The 15,315-nt window shown below is 40.4% G+C and overlaps 1 protein-coding gene across 1 annotated transcript; it reads left to right on the plus strand.

Moving 5' to 3' along the window:
- The first annotated feature begins 9,526 nt into the window (after positions 1-9,526).
- LOC120029754 (sulfotransferase 2B1-like) lies at positions 9,527-13,638 on the plus strand. The gene is made up of 6 exons (XM_038975023.1): positions 9,527-9,803; positions 11,630-11,841; positions 12,139-12,265; positions 12,688-12,782; positions 13,073-13,253; positions 13,362-13,638. Exons 1-6 carry the CDS (start codon positions 9,665-9,667, stop codon positions 13,469-13,471), a joined length of 864 nt encoding a protein of 287 aa, XP_038830951.1. The 5' UTR covers positions 9,527-9,664; the 3' UTR covers positions 13,472-13,638.
- Positions 13,639-15,315: the final 1,677 nt, after the last annotated feature.

Raw genomic sequence — 15,315 nt, forward strand, 5'->3', positions numbered from 1 at the left:
GAACACTGTAAGAACGGCACATGTTCTGAATTCTGTTGCTGTACATTTCAAAAGTGCTGAACAAATAGTTATATTGACTACGTCCATCATTGCTCGTTCATGAATGTCTTAATTGAAATTAAGGATTGCCTCTTATCCGCTTGTCGTTCCCTAATGCCATAGTTTGTACATCTCAATTGTCAGTAGAAACCACAGTTGTTTAAGCAAGTCAGCCATATCAGATATGTTTTTTTTAAAGGCAGTATATGAGGCTGAATGAACTGTTTCGCTGCCAGACAAGGCTCCGCTGATAGCCAGGTGTAGCAATGTTAAGGTGTTGGGACTTCTGTTAGGACTCTGCTGTTGGAACAGCTTAATGTAGGCCCTAACAGATTGTGGGCACCGTTTGCCACCATTATAGTGCAATTAATGTATTGTTTAGTGTTGTGTTGTGTAGTGGCTTTGCTGGCATGCATCCCCCATTTATTTATTTTTTTAATTGCCAGTGGGTGACATGATTTTGTAACTATGAATATAATTTTGTCAAATAGATTGTGAACCCAAAAGTTCAAGTTTGATTCTAGAGCGGGAACAATACATCGAAAAATAATTTGGTTAGGGACATGCACGGTCAGATTTATGTAATCTTGTCTTCAGAAGATGTAATTATATATTTACCTAATTTAGTCTGATCAGTGGAACAATTCTCATTTTTAACAATGGGCTAAAATATAGGGTAATTAGTGTGCTTGTCAGCAAGAACACTACTATTACTCCGCACACTTATTTTATTATTCCACTTCTTCACAGTTTTGCCAGTCTATTCACATATTTGAAATTTGATATGCCTACTTGTGTCTGAAAATTAATGATATGAGGCTATGTATTTTTGCAGCCATTCATGGGCAGTTTTGAATAAGTCATACAAATACGCATTGGATATTAAATGCTCCAGGAATCAAATGTCATTTTTGACATTTTAGTATTGTGCACATGCTAGGCAGAGATGTTAAGGGGACTCACAACTTCTGTCTGTGTAGAGTAAGATAATGGCAAGGATCTTAAACTAGTATGTGTAAATCACCTGAATATTGATATTCATTCGATTTTTCTTAAAGGTTGGGTGATTTTGAGAAATGAATTGTTATAACAACACCCAGCACTTGGGAACACAGATCAGGGGTGGCCAGCCCTTCTGGAGAGCAAGCAGGATTTTATTCCAGTCCTATTTTAAAGAGATCATTCACCCAAATTACAAAATGTTTGTGTTCTTACCTTGAAAGCTGTCTATTGACAAGGAGACTGCAATCTATGATTTGGTTCCCCACTGCCATCAACCATTAATATTACTATTTCCTGTGCAGAGCCTTGGTGTAGTGGTGACACTCCTTGGCACGTGTCGCATACAACTTTCCACCTGAGAACAGGGATCAATCCCTGCTTCCAACCTTCCTACAGTTTCTCCCATTTGCCTGTCTCCCCATTTCATTTCATTATAGTCTGAATAAACTGTCAAACCACCCCCCATCTAGGGGTTGGGCCAGGGGGTAATGGAAATTCAAATAGCAAATCTAACTCCCAAGTTTTTTTCAAAAGTTGACAGCCCTGGTATTATAACTCATACTGTGGTACTCTATTGGAAAGGTTCTAAAAATTCCATAACCTTTAACCCCGTGGATGATATAGCAAATTCCGGGGTACCATGAGCGACATGCACCTACAACATGCATCTACAACCTTGAAACTGTACATATTATTAATGTTAGCTCTCTGTGAACATCTAATGGCCAGCCGTGCTGTCCTGTTCTGAGTCAACTGCAATTTTCCTAAGTCCCTCTTTGTGGCACTTGACTACATGACTGAACAGTAGTCCGGGTGCGACAAAATTAGGGCCTGTATGACTGCCTTGTCGATAGTGCTGTTAAGAAGGAAGAGCAACGCTTTATTATGGACAGACTTCTCCCCATCTAAGCTACTGTTGTATCAATATGTTTTGACCATGACAGTTTACAATCCAGAGTTACTCTAAGCAGTTTAGTCACCTCAACATGCTCAATTTCCACATTATTCATTACAAGATTTAGTTGGGGTTTAGGGTTTAGTGAATGATTTGTCCCAAATACAATGCTTTAATTTTTTGAAAAGCATTGTAGTACAGTAGGCCAACATGCATTGCTTACTGTGAAGAGCCATCACTTGGTTTTCTCCCCAGCTTTATGAAGCGCCGTTTGGGTGAACAGGCAGGTAAACCCACGGAATGGAGAGAGTTTGTCTTGGGAGGCAGAGGGCTCCGGTCCAAAGTCATCTTTGTGGAGTCCATTCCAAGCCCCTGATCAAGGCTCCAAGAGCGTTAAGCGCGTTGGTCTAAAATTAATATTCGTATTCTTTAAAAAATAAATAAATAATATAATAAATATGTAACAAACACTTTTGAAATCAAACAAATGTGCAGAGTTGAGGAATTGCTCTTGGTAGTTTAGTTTTCTTTCATTCAACAGCGCATGCAACTTCGAACGCGCCACTCCAAGTTCTGATGCAGCTGTTCCAGTCCCAGTTGTGCGGAGCAATTGCCAACACCCGTTTCAGGAGAACACCGAATGACTTGTAACACTAATCAGAGAGTGGAAAGTCAGAATCATCACCGTCCAAAAAAACGGAACATCTGTATTTTACAGTTAAGTCATTTACGCATTTTACCGCGAAGCTGCTCCTAAAGTACGAGATCGCTACATCTCCGTAGCCATTCAATTTGAGGTCTCAGTACCAAGAACGCGACAGGCGGGAAGGCGACTTTGGATGGTGCGCGCTGACAGAAGGAATTTCAGAGTGCAACTGCGTGGGAGCGCACGTGCTAAGTGGTCGTCAGCCCACCACTGCCAACCAAAGTGAAGTAACGTAGTAGTTCAGTTCTTCTCTTTTGTTCTCTTTACACGATCCCCTACAGCCCTATAGGCTAACCATCCTCAGAAAATGGGTTGAACTTGACAGTGAAATTGAATAGGTATTCCCCTGTTCGTCACGGCACTTTGGGTGCAGTGGAATTTAAGATACTCCAATTTGTTTTCATTTTTTTGCGCTGAGAACTCCACCTGGTGGCGAACACGCTTCACATCATAGATAACCTCAGATCCAAATGCCTGCCTCTCTCTCATCAATTATCATGTAGTATTTCATCTGTAGTGTCGTTTTGTTAGGTGAGATCATAATGCATAGTAATTTAGATACACTTCAGTTGTGAAGTAGTGTAAGGTATACTAGATGACAATGTTTGAGCACTGTGGACATCATCATTTTAACCAGGGTTGGGAAGTAACGGATTTCATGTAATCTGTTACATGTAAATAATCACAAAAAACTGTAACTGTAATCCGTTACGTTACCAGCAAAAGTATTGTAATCAGATTAGATACTTTTGAAAAACTAGATGATTACTTCGAGGATTACTTTCAATTGAGAAAGGATGTTAGCGATTTTTTTTGGACACTTCTTTGTTTTAGCAATGACATTTAAATCACCATTGAAAAAGGCGAAAGTTTAAATTTGTTCCACCTGAGCAAATCTGACCACAAGTCAGAGACCACTATGATGACACACCAAATGTGTTTGATGGATCGCGGGAAAAGAGCAGGAATGGGCTTTTGTAGGCTACAGTCCAAGCTATGTCTTCCAATGGTGCGACTGCTGTATCCAAAAATGATCCAATTTGAATTAACGCTTGGAGGTAAGGATGACTGCAGGGGTGTAGTCTACAGCGATACGGACATCACGTATTATTGATATCTACATAGCGCAAGGATGTGAATCACACTGCTGCTCTCTCATTTAGCTATTTGTGCCTTAGGGATTGTGGTTGTTGTGGATGGATGTTCATAAATCTATATGTGTATTTGAAACCAATAATGATTGAACTCAAGAAGTTTAAACTGCCTATTGTTACAGATACAAGTATTCTGTGTGTATCCTGTGTGTATTTCTGTTCTCTCCTTCTCCCCTACTCACAGGTGACAATCATCATTCCCCAATCAGTCATCAATCAGTCACTAATCGGAAGACACCTGCTCCTTTTCCCTTACCCAATCACAGTCACTTTCCCTTGGTTTAAAAACACTGTCAGTTGTTTTCTCTAGAGCTCAATCTCTCTGTCAATGCCATCTGTCTGTAGAGCTCTTGTTTGGTTTGCAGCTACATGTCACTTTGTCCCCACCTGTGAGTATTGGTTTTGTTATGTTGTTTGTTTGACGGTGGGAAAAGGGGGTAACCAGACAGGTCGCCCATGGGCATACATTACCCGTAGGAATACTTTGTATATAAACACTAGTTAGAACTGGGCGGACTGCCCCCTGTATTTTTGGTTAGTTAGTTAGCTGTTGGTGACGTAGGCTAGTCTAGCTTAGGGGTGTTTTTGGATAATTATTATTTCTTTCCTTGGGTCCAGCTCAGCCCCTTTTCCTGCTCCCCCCCCCCCCCCCCCCCCCCCATTACCGTGTGTTTTCAAATAAACCATGTGTGTTTGACGGTCATTTAGTTGTCTGTGGTTATTTCGTTCTCACTATCTTTTTCACTATTATAATTTGCATGAGTTATGTTACGGGTCTCGTTACCATCCCCCCTTGACTGTCGGGCCAAAAGGGATTCGTAACACTATCAATAATTGTTTTTGAAACCAGTGGACAGCCAGTGAAACATGCGCTCTTGCAACAGCTGCATAGTGCGGATCCCAGCCTATAGAGTAAAAGTCGGGCTTTTATTGTTCAATGTAATTCATGCTGAATTTTCTAAAAATCCATAGACCTAATGGCACATGCTAAAACTTGCAAACTTTTGATATACTTAGAGGCAATCTGTAGTTGCTACATCCATTTTTGGACTTATAAATTATATATACAGTACCAGTCAAGTTTGGACACCTACTCATTCAAGAGTTTCTTAATTATTATTCTACAATGTAGAAAATAGTAAAAATAAAGACATCAAAACTATGAAAAGCAGCCAACAAGTTCTCAGCATATGTGAGAACTCCTTCAAGACAGTTGGAAAAGCATTCCTCATGAAGCTGGTTGAGAGAATGCCAAGAGTGTGCAAAGCTTCCATCAAGGCAAAGTGTGGCTACTTTGAAGAATCTCAAATAAAAATATATTTGGATTTGTTTAACACTTCTTTAGTTACTACATGATTTTATGTGTTATTTCAGAGTTTCAATGTCTTCTATTATTCTACAATCAAAATAAAGAAAAACCCTCCAATGAGTAAAGTAGATGTGTCCAAACTTTTTACTAGTACTGTGTATATATGTTATATATACAACTTTTGAACGGTAGTATATATATACTACCGTTCAAAAGTTTGGGGTCACTTAGAAATGTCCTTGTTTTTTAAAGTAAGCAGATTTTTTTTTTTGTCCATTTAAAATAACATCAAATTGATCAGAAATACAGTGTTGACATTGTTAATGTTGTAAATGACTATTGTAGCTGGAAACGGCAGATTTTTTATGGAATATCTACATAGGCGTATGGCGGCCCATTATCAGCAACCATCACTCCTGTGTTCCAATGGCACGTTGTGTTAGCTAATCCAAGTTGATCATTTTAAAAGGCTAATTGATCAATAAAAACCATTTTGCAATTATGTCATCACAGCTGAAAACTGTTGTACTGATTAAAGAAGCAATAAAACTGTCCTTTAGACTAGTTGAGTATCTGGATCAGCATTTGTGGGTTTGATTACAGGCTCAAAATGGCCAGAAACAAATAACTTTCTTCTGAAAGTCGTCAGACTATTCTTGTTCTGAGAAATGAAGGCTATTCCATGCAAGAAATTGCCAAGAAACTGAAGATCTCGTACAACACTGTGTACTACTCCCCTCACAGAACAGCTCAAACAGGCTCCAACCAGAATAGAAAGAGGAGTGGGAGGCCCCGCTGCACAACTGAGCAAGAGGACAAGTACATTAGAATGTCTAGTTTGAGAAACAGACGCCTCACAAGTCCTCAACTGGCAGCTTCATTAAATAGTACTCGCAAAACACCAGTCCCAACATCAACAGTGAAGCAGGGACTCTGGGATGCTGGCCTTCTAGGCAGAGTTGCAAAGAAAAATCAATTTCTCAGACTGGCAAATAAAAAGATTAAGATGGGCATAAGAACACAGACACTGGACAGAGGAACTCTGCCTAGAAAGCCAGCATCCCGGACAAGGATGACATTTGGCTTCTGATGTGATTGGGCTAAAGCCAAATCCAAACTGGCTTCCCTTGACACTTTTTTTGGTGCGCCAGGACCATTCACAGCTAAACTCATTCAGTTTACCGAAACGCTGATTGGCTGTATAAAAAATGAATACTGACATTAATACCTTAATTTACCTGTAAAAATAGAGTGACTTGTAGATTTACTGTATTTTCCGCAACTAGACAAAAACCTCCAAGGGACCATGACACAAGGTTCTAAGATGTCATAAAAACTTTATTGGGGACGTCCCTGGAACAAACCGAGAACAAAACAAAACCTATTCTCAATGAGATTTGACACCTGAGTTTTCACATGTGCAAAAATGTGGTCACGTGTAGTTTCATGGTATCACATGTAAAAATGTTACATCCCCATGTCACATTAATTTCACATGAGATCATGTTTCCACAAGTTGTCACAGGTGGTTTCATGTTATCACATGTTGCACATGTTATCACATTAACTTCACATAGAATCAAGTGATCACGTGAGATCAAATTTGATTACATGAGATCACATGTGAAACACATGATCGTGTGAAATTCATGTGGTTTTTCTGTTAGGGACATTTCAGATTTACATATGATAATTTTTTACAGAGTAGTTTGGATGTAGTGAACTCCTTTTTCAAAGTAACTTTAGTTAGGAAAACTATATTTTTCTTATGGGTAACTTTTTAGTGTTTAACGTCTTTCAGTGTGAAGTAATTGGTAGCTTGGTAAACTATCTTTTCAGAGTAGCTTCTCCAACACTGTCCTATATAGTGTGATGGCTTGTAATAACTGAATGAGCACTCTGATGATAGCTGGTTTAATTTTGTGTCTCCCTGCCTCTTAGTAATCTCTCTATCTCTGCATCTCTCCTCTCCTTTCCATCTCTCCTCTCCTTTCCATCTCTCCTCTCCTTTCCATCTCTCCTCTCCTTTCCATCTCTCCTCTCCTTTCCATCTCTCCTCTCCTTTCCATCTCTCCTCTCCTTTCCATCTCTCCTCTCCTTTCCATCTCTCCTCTCCTTTCCATCTCTCCTCTCCTTTCCATCTCTCCTCTCCTTTCCATCTCTCCTCTCCTTTCCATCTCTCCTCTCCTTTCCATCTCTCCTCTCCTTTCCATCTCTCCTCTCCTTTCCATCTCTCCTCTCCTTTCCATCTCTCCTCTCCTTTCCATCTCTCCTCTCCTTTCCATCTCTCCTCTCCTTTCCATCTCTCCTCTCCTTTCCATCTCTCCTCTCCTTTCCATCTCTCCTCTCCTTTCCATCTCTCCTCTCCTTTCCATCTCTCCTCTCCTCTCCTTTCCATCTCTCCTCTCCTCTCCTTTCCATCTCTCCTCTCCTCTCCTTTCCATCTCTCCTCTCCTCTCCTTTCCATCTCTCCTCTCCTCTCCTTTCCATCTCTCCTCTCCTCTCCTTTCCATCTCTCCTCTCCTCTCCTTTCCATCTCTCCTCTCCTCTCCTTTCCATCTCTCCTCTCCTCTCCTTTCCATCTCTCCTCTCCTCTCCTTTCCATCTCTCCTCTTTCCTCTTCTAATGTTTGAATGAAAACCTGGAGATAAAAGGGCAGGAAATGCAGATTATTTAGTTTCCCCACTGGGCACAGACATCAGTTCAACGTCTAGTTTTGATTTCCATTTGGTTGAGTTGTCAACTATCGTGAAATCAACTAAAAATGTCACTGGATTTAGTTTAAAAGTTGGGTGAAAAAAATACAAAATTCCCTTACGTTGATGACTTTTTTCAAATCCAACCAGTTTTCCACATTGATTCAACGTCATCACATTGATTCTTTTTGTTAAAATGACATGGAATCAACGTTGATTGAACCATTTTTTCCCAGTGGGTGCAATGTTTTGGCCCTAACTTGTTTACAAAGAGCACCCTTTATTTCCATATTAATCTCACCACATATACCGTTCCAACTATCCACTTTCTCCACAGTTCAATATTTACAGTGCAAATGCCAAGTCAATCTTAATTTCCTCTCTAATATTGATTATTTGTATATTCATTCAATCATTAGCAATACATCTAAAAGCTTTCCCACTGAGTCTAAAGTCATGGTAATATAATTCACTGAGTCATTCCAGTGTCATATTGCAGCATAATCGCTTTTCAACATCATTTATCACCACTCAACTGAACTTCAGGCAGAACCATAACATCAGCATCACTACTGTCATATTACTGCATAGCAACTTACGGACGCATGAAGGAACACAAAACAAGTGGATGATTTCATGGTAGGGGCGCTGATTTCAGAATGGAAGTTGTCTTGAAAGACCTGCTGGACTTTGTCATCTGACCAGTGAAAATAAGCTGTCCTAACTCCTGTTCTGATGGATGAGACAGACCAGTGGCTCCCAGACGTGACCATCCTTTGACCCTCCAGATGGTCAAAAACAATGCACTCAATCATTTCTGTTCTATACAATACATTTCTTTCAGAACGTTCTGAAGTTTTACGTCCTCCTGAACAGGTCCCTTGTAAATAGGCTGACACAATTTTAGCCCTACATGATGTACTGTAGTTATGATCTTCAACCTCCTGGTCAGCAACTCCTCCCACACATTAAGTCAAAAGACAGTGATTGGTTGTAGACTGTGTTAAAGCTAGAATCTGTAGTTGAAACAATAACAAAGCAGGAACCCCGCCTCTGTTTTGGTAAAAAGCTGAGGGATGGGCCTGGAGAAACGTAACCACTTTCAAATTCATAGACAGCTATGGATGCAAGGACTGACCATCACTTATATCAAAATTATACTTTTAACCATGTTGAGGCTATAAAGTGTTTGTTTACATTTACATTGTTTACAAACATTGGAGTAAATAAAACAAGTGTATATTTTGGGTATGGGGTAGGCTCATGAGTAATTTGTAAGTTATAATCTTGAAGAATCAACAGGTATATATTATTCATTTAAATAAAATTTTTGACATGTGTTTTTCTGGATTTTTTGGTTGTTATTCTGTCTCTCACTGTTCAAATACACCTACCATTAAAATTATAGACTGATCATTTCTTTGTTAGTGGGCAAACGTACAAAATCAGCAGGGGATCAAATACTTTTTTCCCTCACTGTATATATATATATATATATTTTACATATACAATACATATGGCGTGAAATTGACCCCATGCTTAATGAGAAACCCATAGTATGCACCGTCCAATGAAATGCTTACTTGCAGAATCCGCCTAAACAGCATATCACCATATCACATTCCAAACTGCAAGTCCTTTCATGACGTTAATATATTCTGGCAACTAGTCCAGCACTCTGTTTACTTGTACAATAAAATAACACAGACAGAGAGGGGGAGAAAGAGGGTGAACGACAGATGAGTGCTGCTTATATTTTAAGCACGTAGCGAAGTTAATAAAGTACTAAAGGTCAATCGCTAGGACAGACTGTCTCTGACAGTTTTACCAGTTGTTCTCTCTCAGACTGAGCAGTTTGGAATCATGACAGAAGCAGAGCTGTACACAGAATACAAGGGGGTCTACCTCCCCACACACCTACACCCTCAGGGGAGCCTGAAATACTATGAGGAGTTTACTTTTCGTCACGACGACATTCTTATTGTCACATATCCTAAGTCAGGTAAGTAGCTTTATTAATAAACAACTATAGACTATTGGTCGACAATTGCACAGACTGAGTTGATAATACATGAACTGCTGCAACACACACTGTGATAGTGAACACTAAATAGTTGTCAAGCCTACTGTTGCCTTTATAAGGCACATGCCTGAGTGACTGCAAATCACAAAGAGGTCTGTCTGTACTTGTGGGCTAAAGCTATGATACTGTAGCAATCCTACCCTCGGTATATACATTGCATTCGGAAAGTATCCAGACCCCTTTACTTTTTGCATATTTTTACGTTACGGCCTTATTCTAAAATTGATTGAATTAATATTTTTCCTCATCAATCTACACACAATACCCCATAATGACAAAGCGAAAACACGTTTTTAGATTTTTTTCAAATGTATTAAAAATAAAAAACATATACCTAATTTACATAAGTATTCAGACCCTTTGCTATGAGACTCGAAATTGAGCTCAGGTGCATCCTGTTTCCATTGATCATCCTTGAGATGTTTCTACAACTTGATTGGAGTCAATTGATTGGACATGATTTGGAAAAGCACACACCTGTCAATATAAGGTCCCACAGTTGACAGTGTATGTCAGAGCAAAAACTAAGGAATTGTCCCTAGAGCTCTGATAAAGGATTGTGTCAAGGCACAGATCTGGGGAAGTGTATCAATTAATGTCTGCAGCATTGAAGGTCCCCAAGAACACAGTGGCCTCCATCATTCTTAAATGGAAGAAGTTTGGAACCACGAAGACTCTTCCTAGAGCTGACCGCCCGGCCAAACTGAGCAACCGGGGGAGAAGGGCCTTGGTCAGGGAGTAGACCAAGAACCCGATGGTCACTCTGACAGAGCTCCAGAGTTTCTCTGTGGAAATGGGAAAACCTTCCAGAAGGACAACCATCTCTGCAGCACTCTACCAATCAGGCCTTTATGGTAGAGTAGCCAGAAGGAAGCCACTCCTCAGTAAAAGACACATGACAGCCCACTTGGAGTTTGCCAAAATGCACCTAAAGACACTCAGACCATGAGAAACACGATTCTTTGGTCTGATGAAATCAAGATTGAACTCTTTGGCCTGAATGCCAAGTGTCACGTCTGGAAGAAATCTGGCACCATCCCTACGGTGAAGCATGGTGGTAGTGGCAGTATCACGCTGTGGGGATGTTTTTCAGCGGCAGGGACTGGGAGACTAGTCAGGATCGAGGGAAATATGAACAGAGCAAAGTATAGAGATCCTTGATGAAAACCTGCACCAGAGCGCTCAGGACCTCAAACTGGGGCCAAGGTTCACCTTCCAACAGGACAACAACCCTAAGTACACACCCAAGACAATGCAGGAGTGGCTTCGGGACAAGTCTCTGAATGTCCTTGAGTGGCCCAGGCAGAGCCCGGACTTGAACCTGATCGAACATCTCTTGAGCGACGCTCCCCATCCAACCTGACAGAGCTTGAGAGGATCTCCAGAGAAGAATGGGAGAAACTCCCCAAATACAGTTGTGCCAAGCTTGTAGCGTCATACCGAAGAAGACTCGAGGCTTTAATCGATGCCAAAGGTGCGTCAAAAAGTACTGAGTAAAGGGCCGGAATACTTATGTAAATGTCATATTTTATAAATTAGTAACAAAATGTGGAAAAAGTCTGAATACTTTCCGATTGCACTGTATGACCATTTCCAGGACTGCAGTTAGCATGCCTTCATTTGGGAGTACAGACTTGCTGGTTCATTCCCTGCCAGAGCTTTATTTTGGGTATGTAAATGAAGCTCAAACTTTTCCACTCCACCTGTCTTTACCGCTGTCTTTGTCCATCTCCCTCTCCCCCCAGGTACAACATGGATGCAGGAGATTGTTCCCCTGGTACAGAGTGGAGGGGACCTGACCCCGGTGCTGACTATCCCAAACTGGGACAGGGTTCCTTGGCTAGAAGAGCTTAGGGCCTGTGTCCTCAATCTGGAGCAGAGGGCATCACCACGCCTGTTTGCTACCCACTACCACTACAACATGATGCCCGCCTCCTTCTTCACTGTCAAGCCTAAGGTAGTGCACTGTAGATACGTGTAGATCAGCTCCTGTAGTGGAGCTGGTTTGGTGAACTATGCTGCTTTAGCTTTAGGCTTTAACACAATGGGCTAACACGATCATGGGTCACATTGATGACCTGGGTTTAATACCCAGTTGATCACATTTCTCATCATGTCAAGAGAATGTAGTCTGTCACTACACTACATCGAATGTTACAATTCTAAGGCTGATTGCGCACATTGTGCACTATTAGAATAATACACAATGGCCTTGGGTAATGAATGGTTGATCAGAGAGATTCCTCATCTCCAGGTCATCTATGTGATGAGAAACCCTAAAGATGTGTTCACATCCTCCTATCACTACTACGGCATGGCCTCCTACCTGGTCAAACCTGGCACTCAGGACCAATTCCTGCAGAAGTTCATCAATGGAAAAGGTTTAGTATTCTTTCTTATTTTCCAACTATTACAGACATTTTGATAATATCAGTTTCATGCTTTTAGAATCAGAAAAGGCTAAGTGATCTATGTTTTTTTGATTGGCAGATTTATTTGGGTCCCGGTGACCTGCTCTACTGTATAAAGCAGACTTGGCTATAGAATCTATGGGCTCAAATATCCAATATGAAAGAACAGGAGCAATTTAGCAAAAGAGCAATGTTCAAGGCCAGCATATTTATTACCCTGGAATTATCATTAACAATTGATGATGTACTGTTTAGTCTCCTTCCTTTGAATAATTGATGCTACCTCTGTTATTCACAATTCATTCACTGGCCTATCAAGTATTGATAGAGCATTTGTAGTTGTCCTTTTTTGTAATAGCTTTGATGATGCATTTGTGGTCTCCCCCCCCCAGTGATGTTTGGTTCGTGGTTTGACCACGTGATAGGCTGGTTGAATGCTAAGGACCAGGACCGCACCATGTACATCTCCTACGAAGAGATGATATTAGTGAGTATCGTATGCTCAGTCAATACCCTAACAAAAGGACTTACATTTGAACGTGATGATTGCATATGATAACATCTCTTCCTTTATACAGCGTTTGAGATGAGTGCGTTTGATGTTAGGGATGTATTGTATAGACCACCATGTTTTTACCCCTACAATTTGTTTAAAAAATGTTTCATCTACTGTGGTTACTCCCAACACAACTTAGTCATATTCAGTCAAGAACACACATGGATATATTTAATTGTAGTACTTCAAAGTGATTGATATAAAATCATGTAACCCTCCAGGATCTGAGGGATTCTGTGTCAAAGATCTCCCAATTCATGGGGAAGTCTCTGGACTCTGAGGTAATAGAGAAGATAGCAGACCATTGTGTGTTCAAGAACATGAAACAGAACAAGATGTCCAACTACTCCCTGGTCCCCAATGAGTTTATGGACCATAATAAATCAGAGTTCCTTAGGAAAGGTACCCACATATCTTTATAAATTACAATATCTTTTAACAGAGTACGTATTTGGAAATGATAGGCCTTCTGTAACAGTCCTAAGTGTTAATGTGACTATGTTTCTGCAGGAATCGCTGGAGATTGGAAAAACCAGTTCACTGTGGCCCAGGCAGAATACTTTGATGCAATTTACAAAAAACAAATGAAGGACATCAAATACAAATTTGTGTGGGATTAAACTGACCATATTTTTTTCCTCCATTCAATATCATAAATCACATAATCCCAATATAACCGTTGCTATAAAAACAAATGATTCAAGACATAAAATGCAGATGATAGAACTGCTGTTGGTTTGACATGTTGTATCATTAAACATATTAGGCCTATGTCTCAGTCACTGAATGTCTGTCTATATTGTCAATATTATGTTATCAATCAGGTATTCTGTTGTAATATTCATATATTGTCATACAAGAGTCAAAAACCAATGATAAATCATTGGTCAAAACGTTCATTGATACTAGAATAGATTACATTTTATTTGATATCTCCTTCCCAATAGGTGGCGACATAACATTTCAATACAGTCCCCGTGTATTACCATCGATAAATAATGTAATCTAGCCACGTAAACATTGTAGCCAAGGAACCAGAGGCAATTTAAAACCAAGTGCAGCAGCTCGCCTTTCTGAGTTTTGTCAGTAACATCTACGGATAATTGCAGATTATTTACGGTGTTAAATTATTTGTTTATAAATGCAAGATGCGCCAGAAGTGTCTTAACTAGGGAGCCAGGTAGGTGGCTATCGTTAGCAGGGGTGTATTCATTTCACCAGTTCTGTAGCAAAACGTTTCTTAAACGGAAGCAAATGGAACGAAACGGGGAGGGACTTACCTGAATTTGTCCAATGGAAACTGTCGCTTTATTGCGAAACGTTTGGCAACTGACGGAATGAATACACCCCTGGTACTCACTGGGTGCGGGACGTTAGCTAACGAACATTAGTTAGCTAGGTAGTTAGTGATAAACGCCACTATGTACAATTAATAAGCTAGATAATGTGGCTTTGGAGGCGAATGTAGCTAAATCACTTGAAAAGGTAGAGTGGATAACTGGCTAGCTAGCTAATCTTGTTCAAAGACAGTGTACTAGTTAGAGCCAGGTATCAACGTCACACCGGCACGTGGGCACTTGTAGCTAGCTACCTACTTTTTTATCATACTTCAAGCCCGTTTTGACATGTTTGCAGCAACATCAAGTTTTGCTTTGTCGTGTTCTGCAGCAACATCAAGCTAGCTAAACAAAATTCCACTGTTGCAATAAAATATCTTTAGTTATATGTTTTATATCATCATGTGCCATTCCCCAGGACCAATGATGAGTCACTGTGCTCCAAGAACTTATTTACCTGACAGGCCTTGACAGGAACATCAGACCCAGGTACTGCATGAAACAGAGGGAGCCCAAAAGTGCACAGCTACTGCTTTGAAAATCACACTACTAACCCCACAGTGTGCCTATTTGTATTACATGAAGCTAGCTACATGTGTTTACTTGATGCCAGTCAAATAGACTAAACGTTTCCTCTTGAAAGCAGACTGATATCATGGAGGAAACAAAGGGAGAGCTGGTGCATCTGTGTATGGACTATCCTGAGGGTCTCTCCATATTCAAGATTCACAACCTTTACCTGAAGGCCTACAACAAGCCTCTGGATCTGGGATGCTCAAACAGGCAAGGATAACTTCTAATATAGACCAGTGAAGGGCAACTGGTCTGAGGGATGTACTGTACACACCAATAGTCAACTTCTCATGGGTTAAATCAGTCTTACCAGTTGAGCTGGTATGAAAGCCTGTACACCAGGGATCATCAACTAGATTCAGCAGCAGGACAATTTTTTTATTGAGTGGATGGTCAGGGGGCCAGAACGTAATTACAAATAATTTGTAGACTAAGTTGACTGCAAGAAGCCCAACAGATAATATTTTCCTAAAACATAATCATTTCAAACCTTGCTTACGTTTGTATGCTATCACATACAGTTGAAGTCGGAATTTACATACACTTAGGTTGGA

Source organism: Salvelinus namaycush, chromosome 35, assembly GCF_016432855.1.
Source record: "Salvelinus namaycush isolate Seneca chromosome 35, SaNama_1.0, whole genome shotgun sequence".
Lineage (NCBI taxonomy): Eukaryota > Metazoa > Chordata > Actinopteri > Salmoniformes > Salmonidae > Salvelinus > Salvelinus namaycush.

Coding starts and splice junctions, on each gene's coding strand:
- LOC120029754 (XM_038975023.1), top strand. CDS start 9,665: ATGACAGAAGCAGAGCTGTACACAGAATACAAGGGGGTCTACCTCCCC. Junction 9,804..11,629: donor TGTCACATATCCTAAGTCAG/GTAAGTAGCTTT, acceptor CTCTCCCCCCAG/GTACAACATGGATGCAGGAG. Junction 12,783..13,072: donor CCTACGAAGAGATGATATTA/GTGAGTATCGTA, acceptor GTAACCCTCCAG/GATCTGAGGGATTCTGTGTC.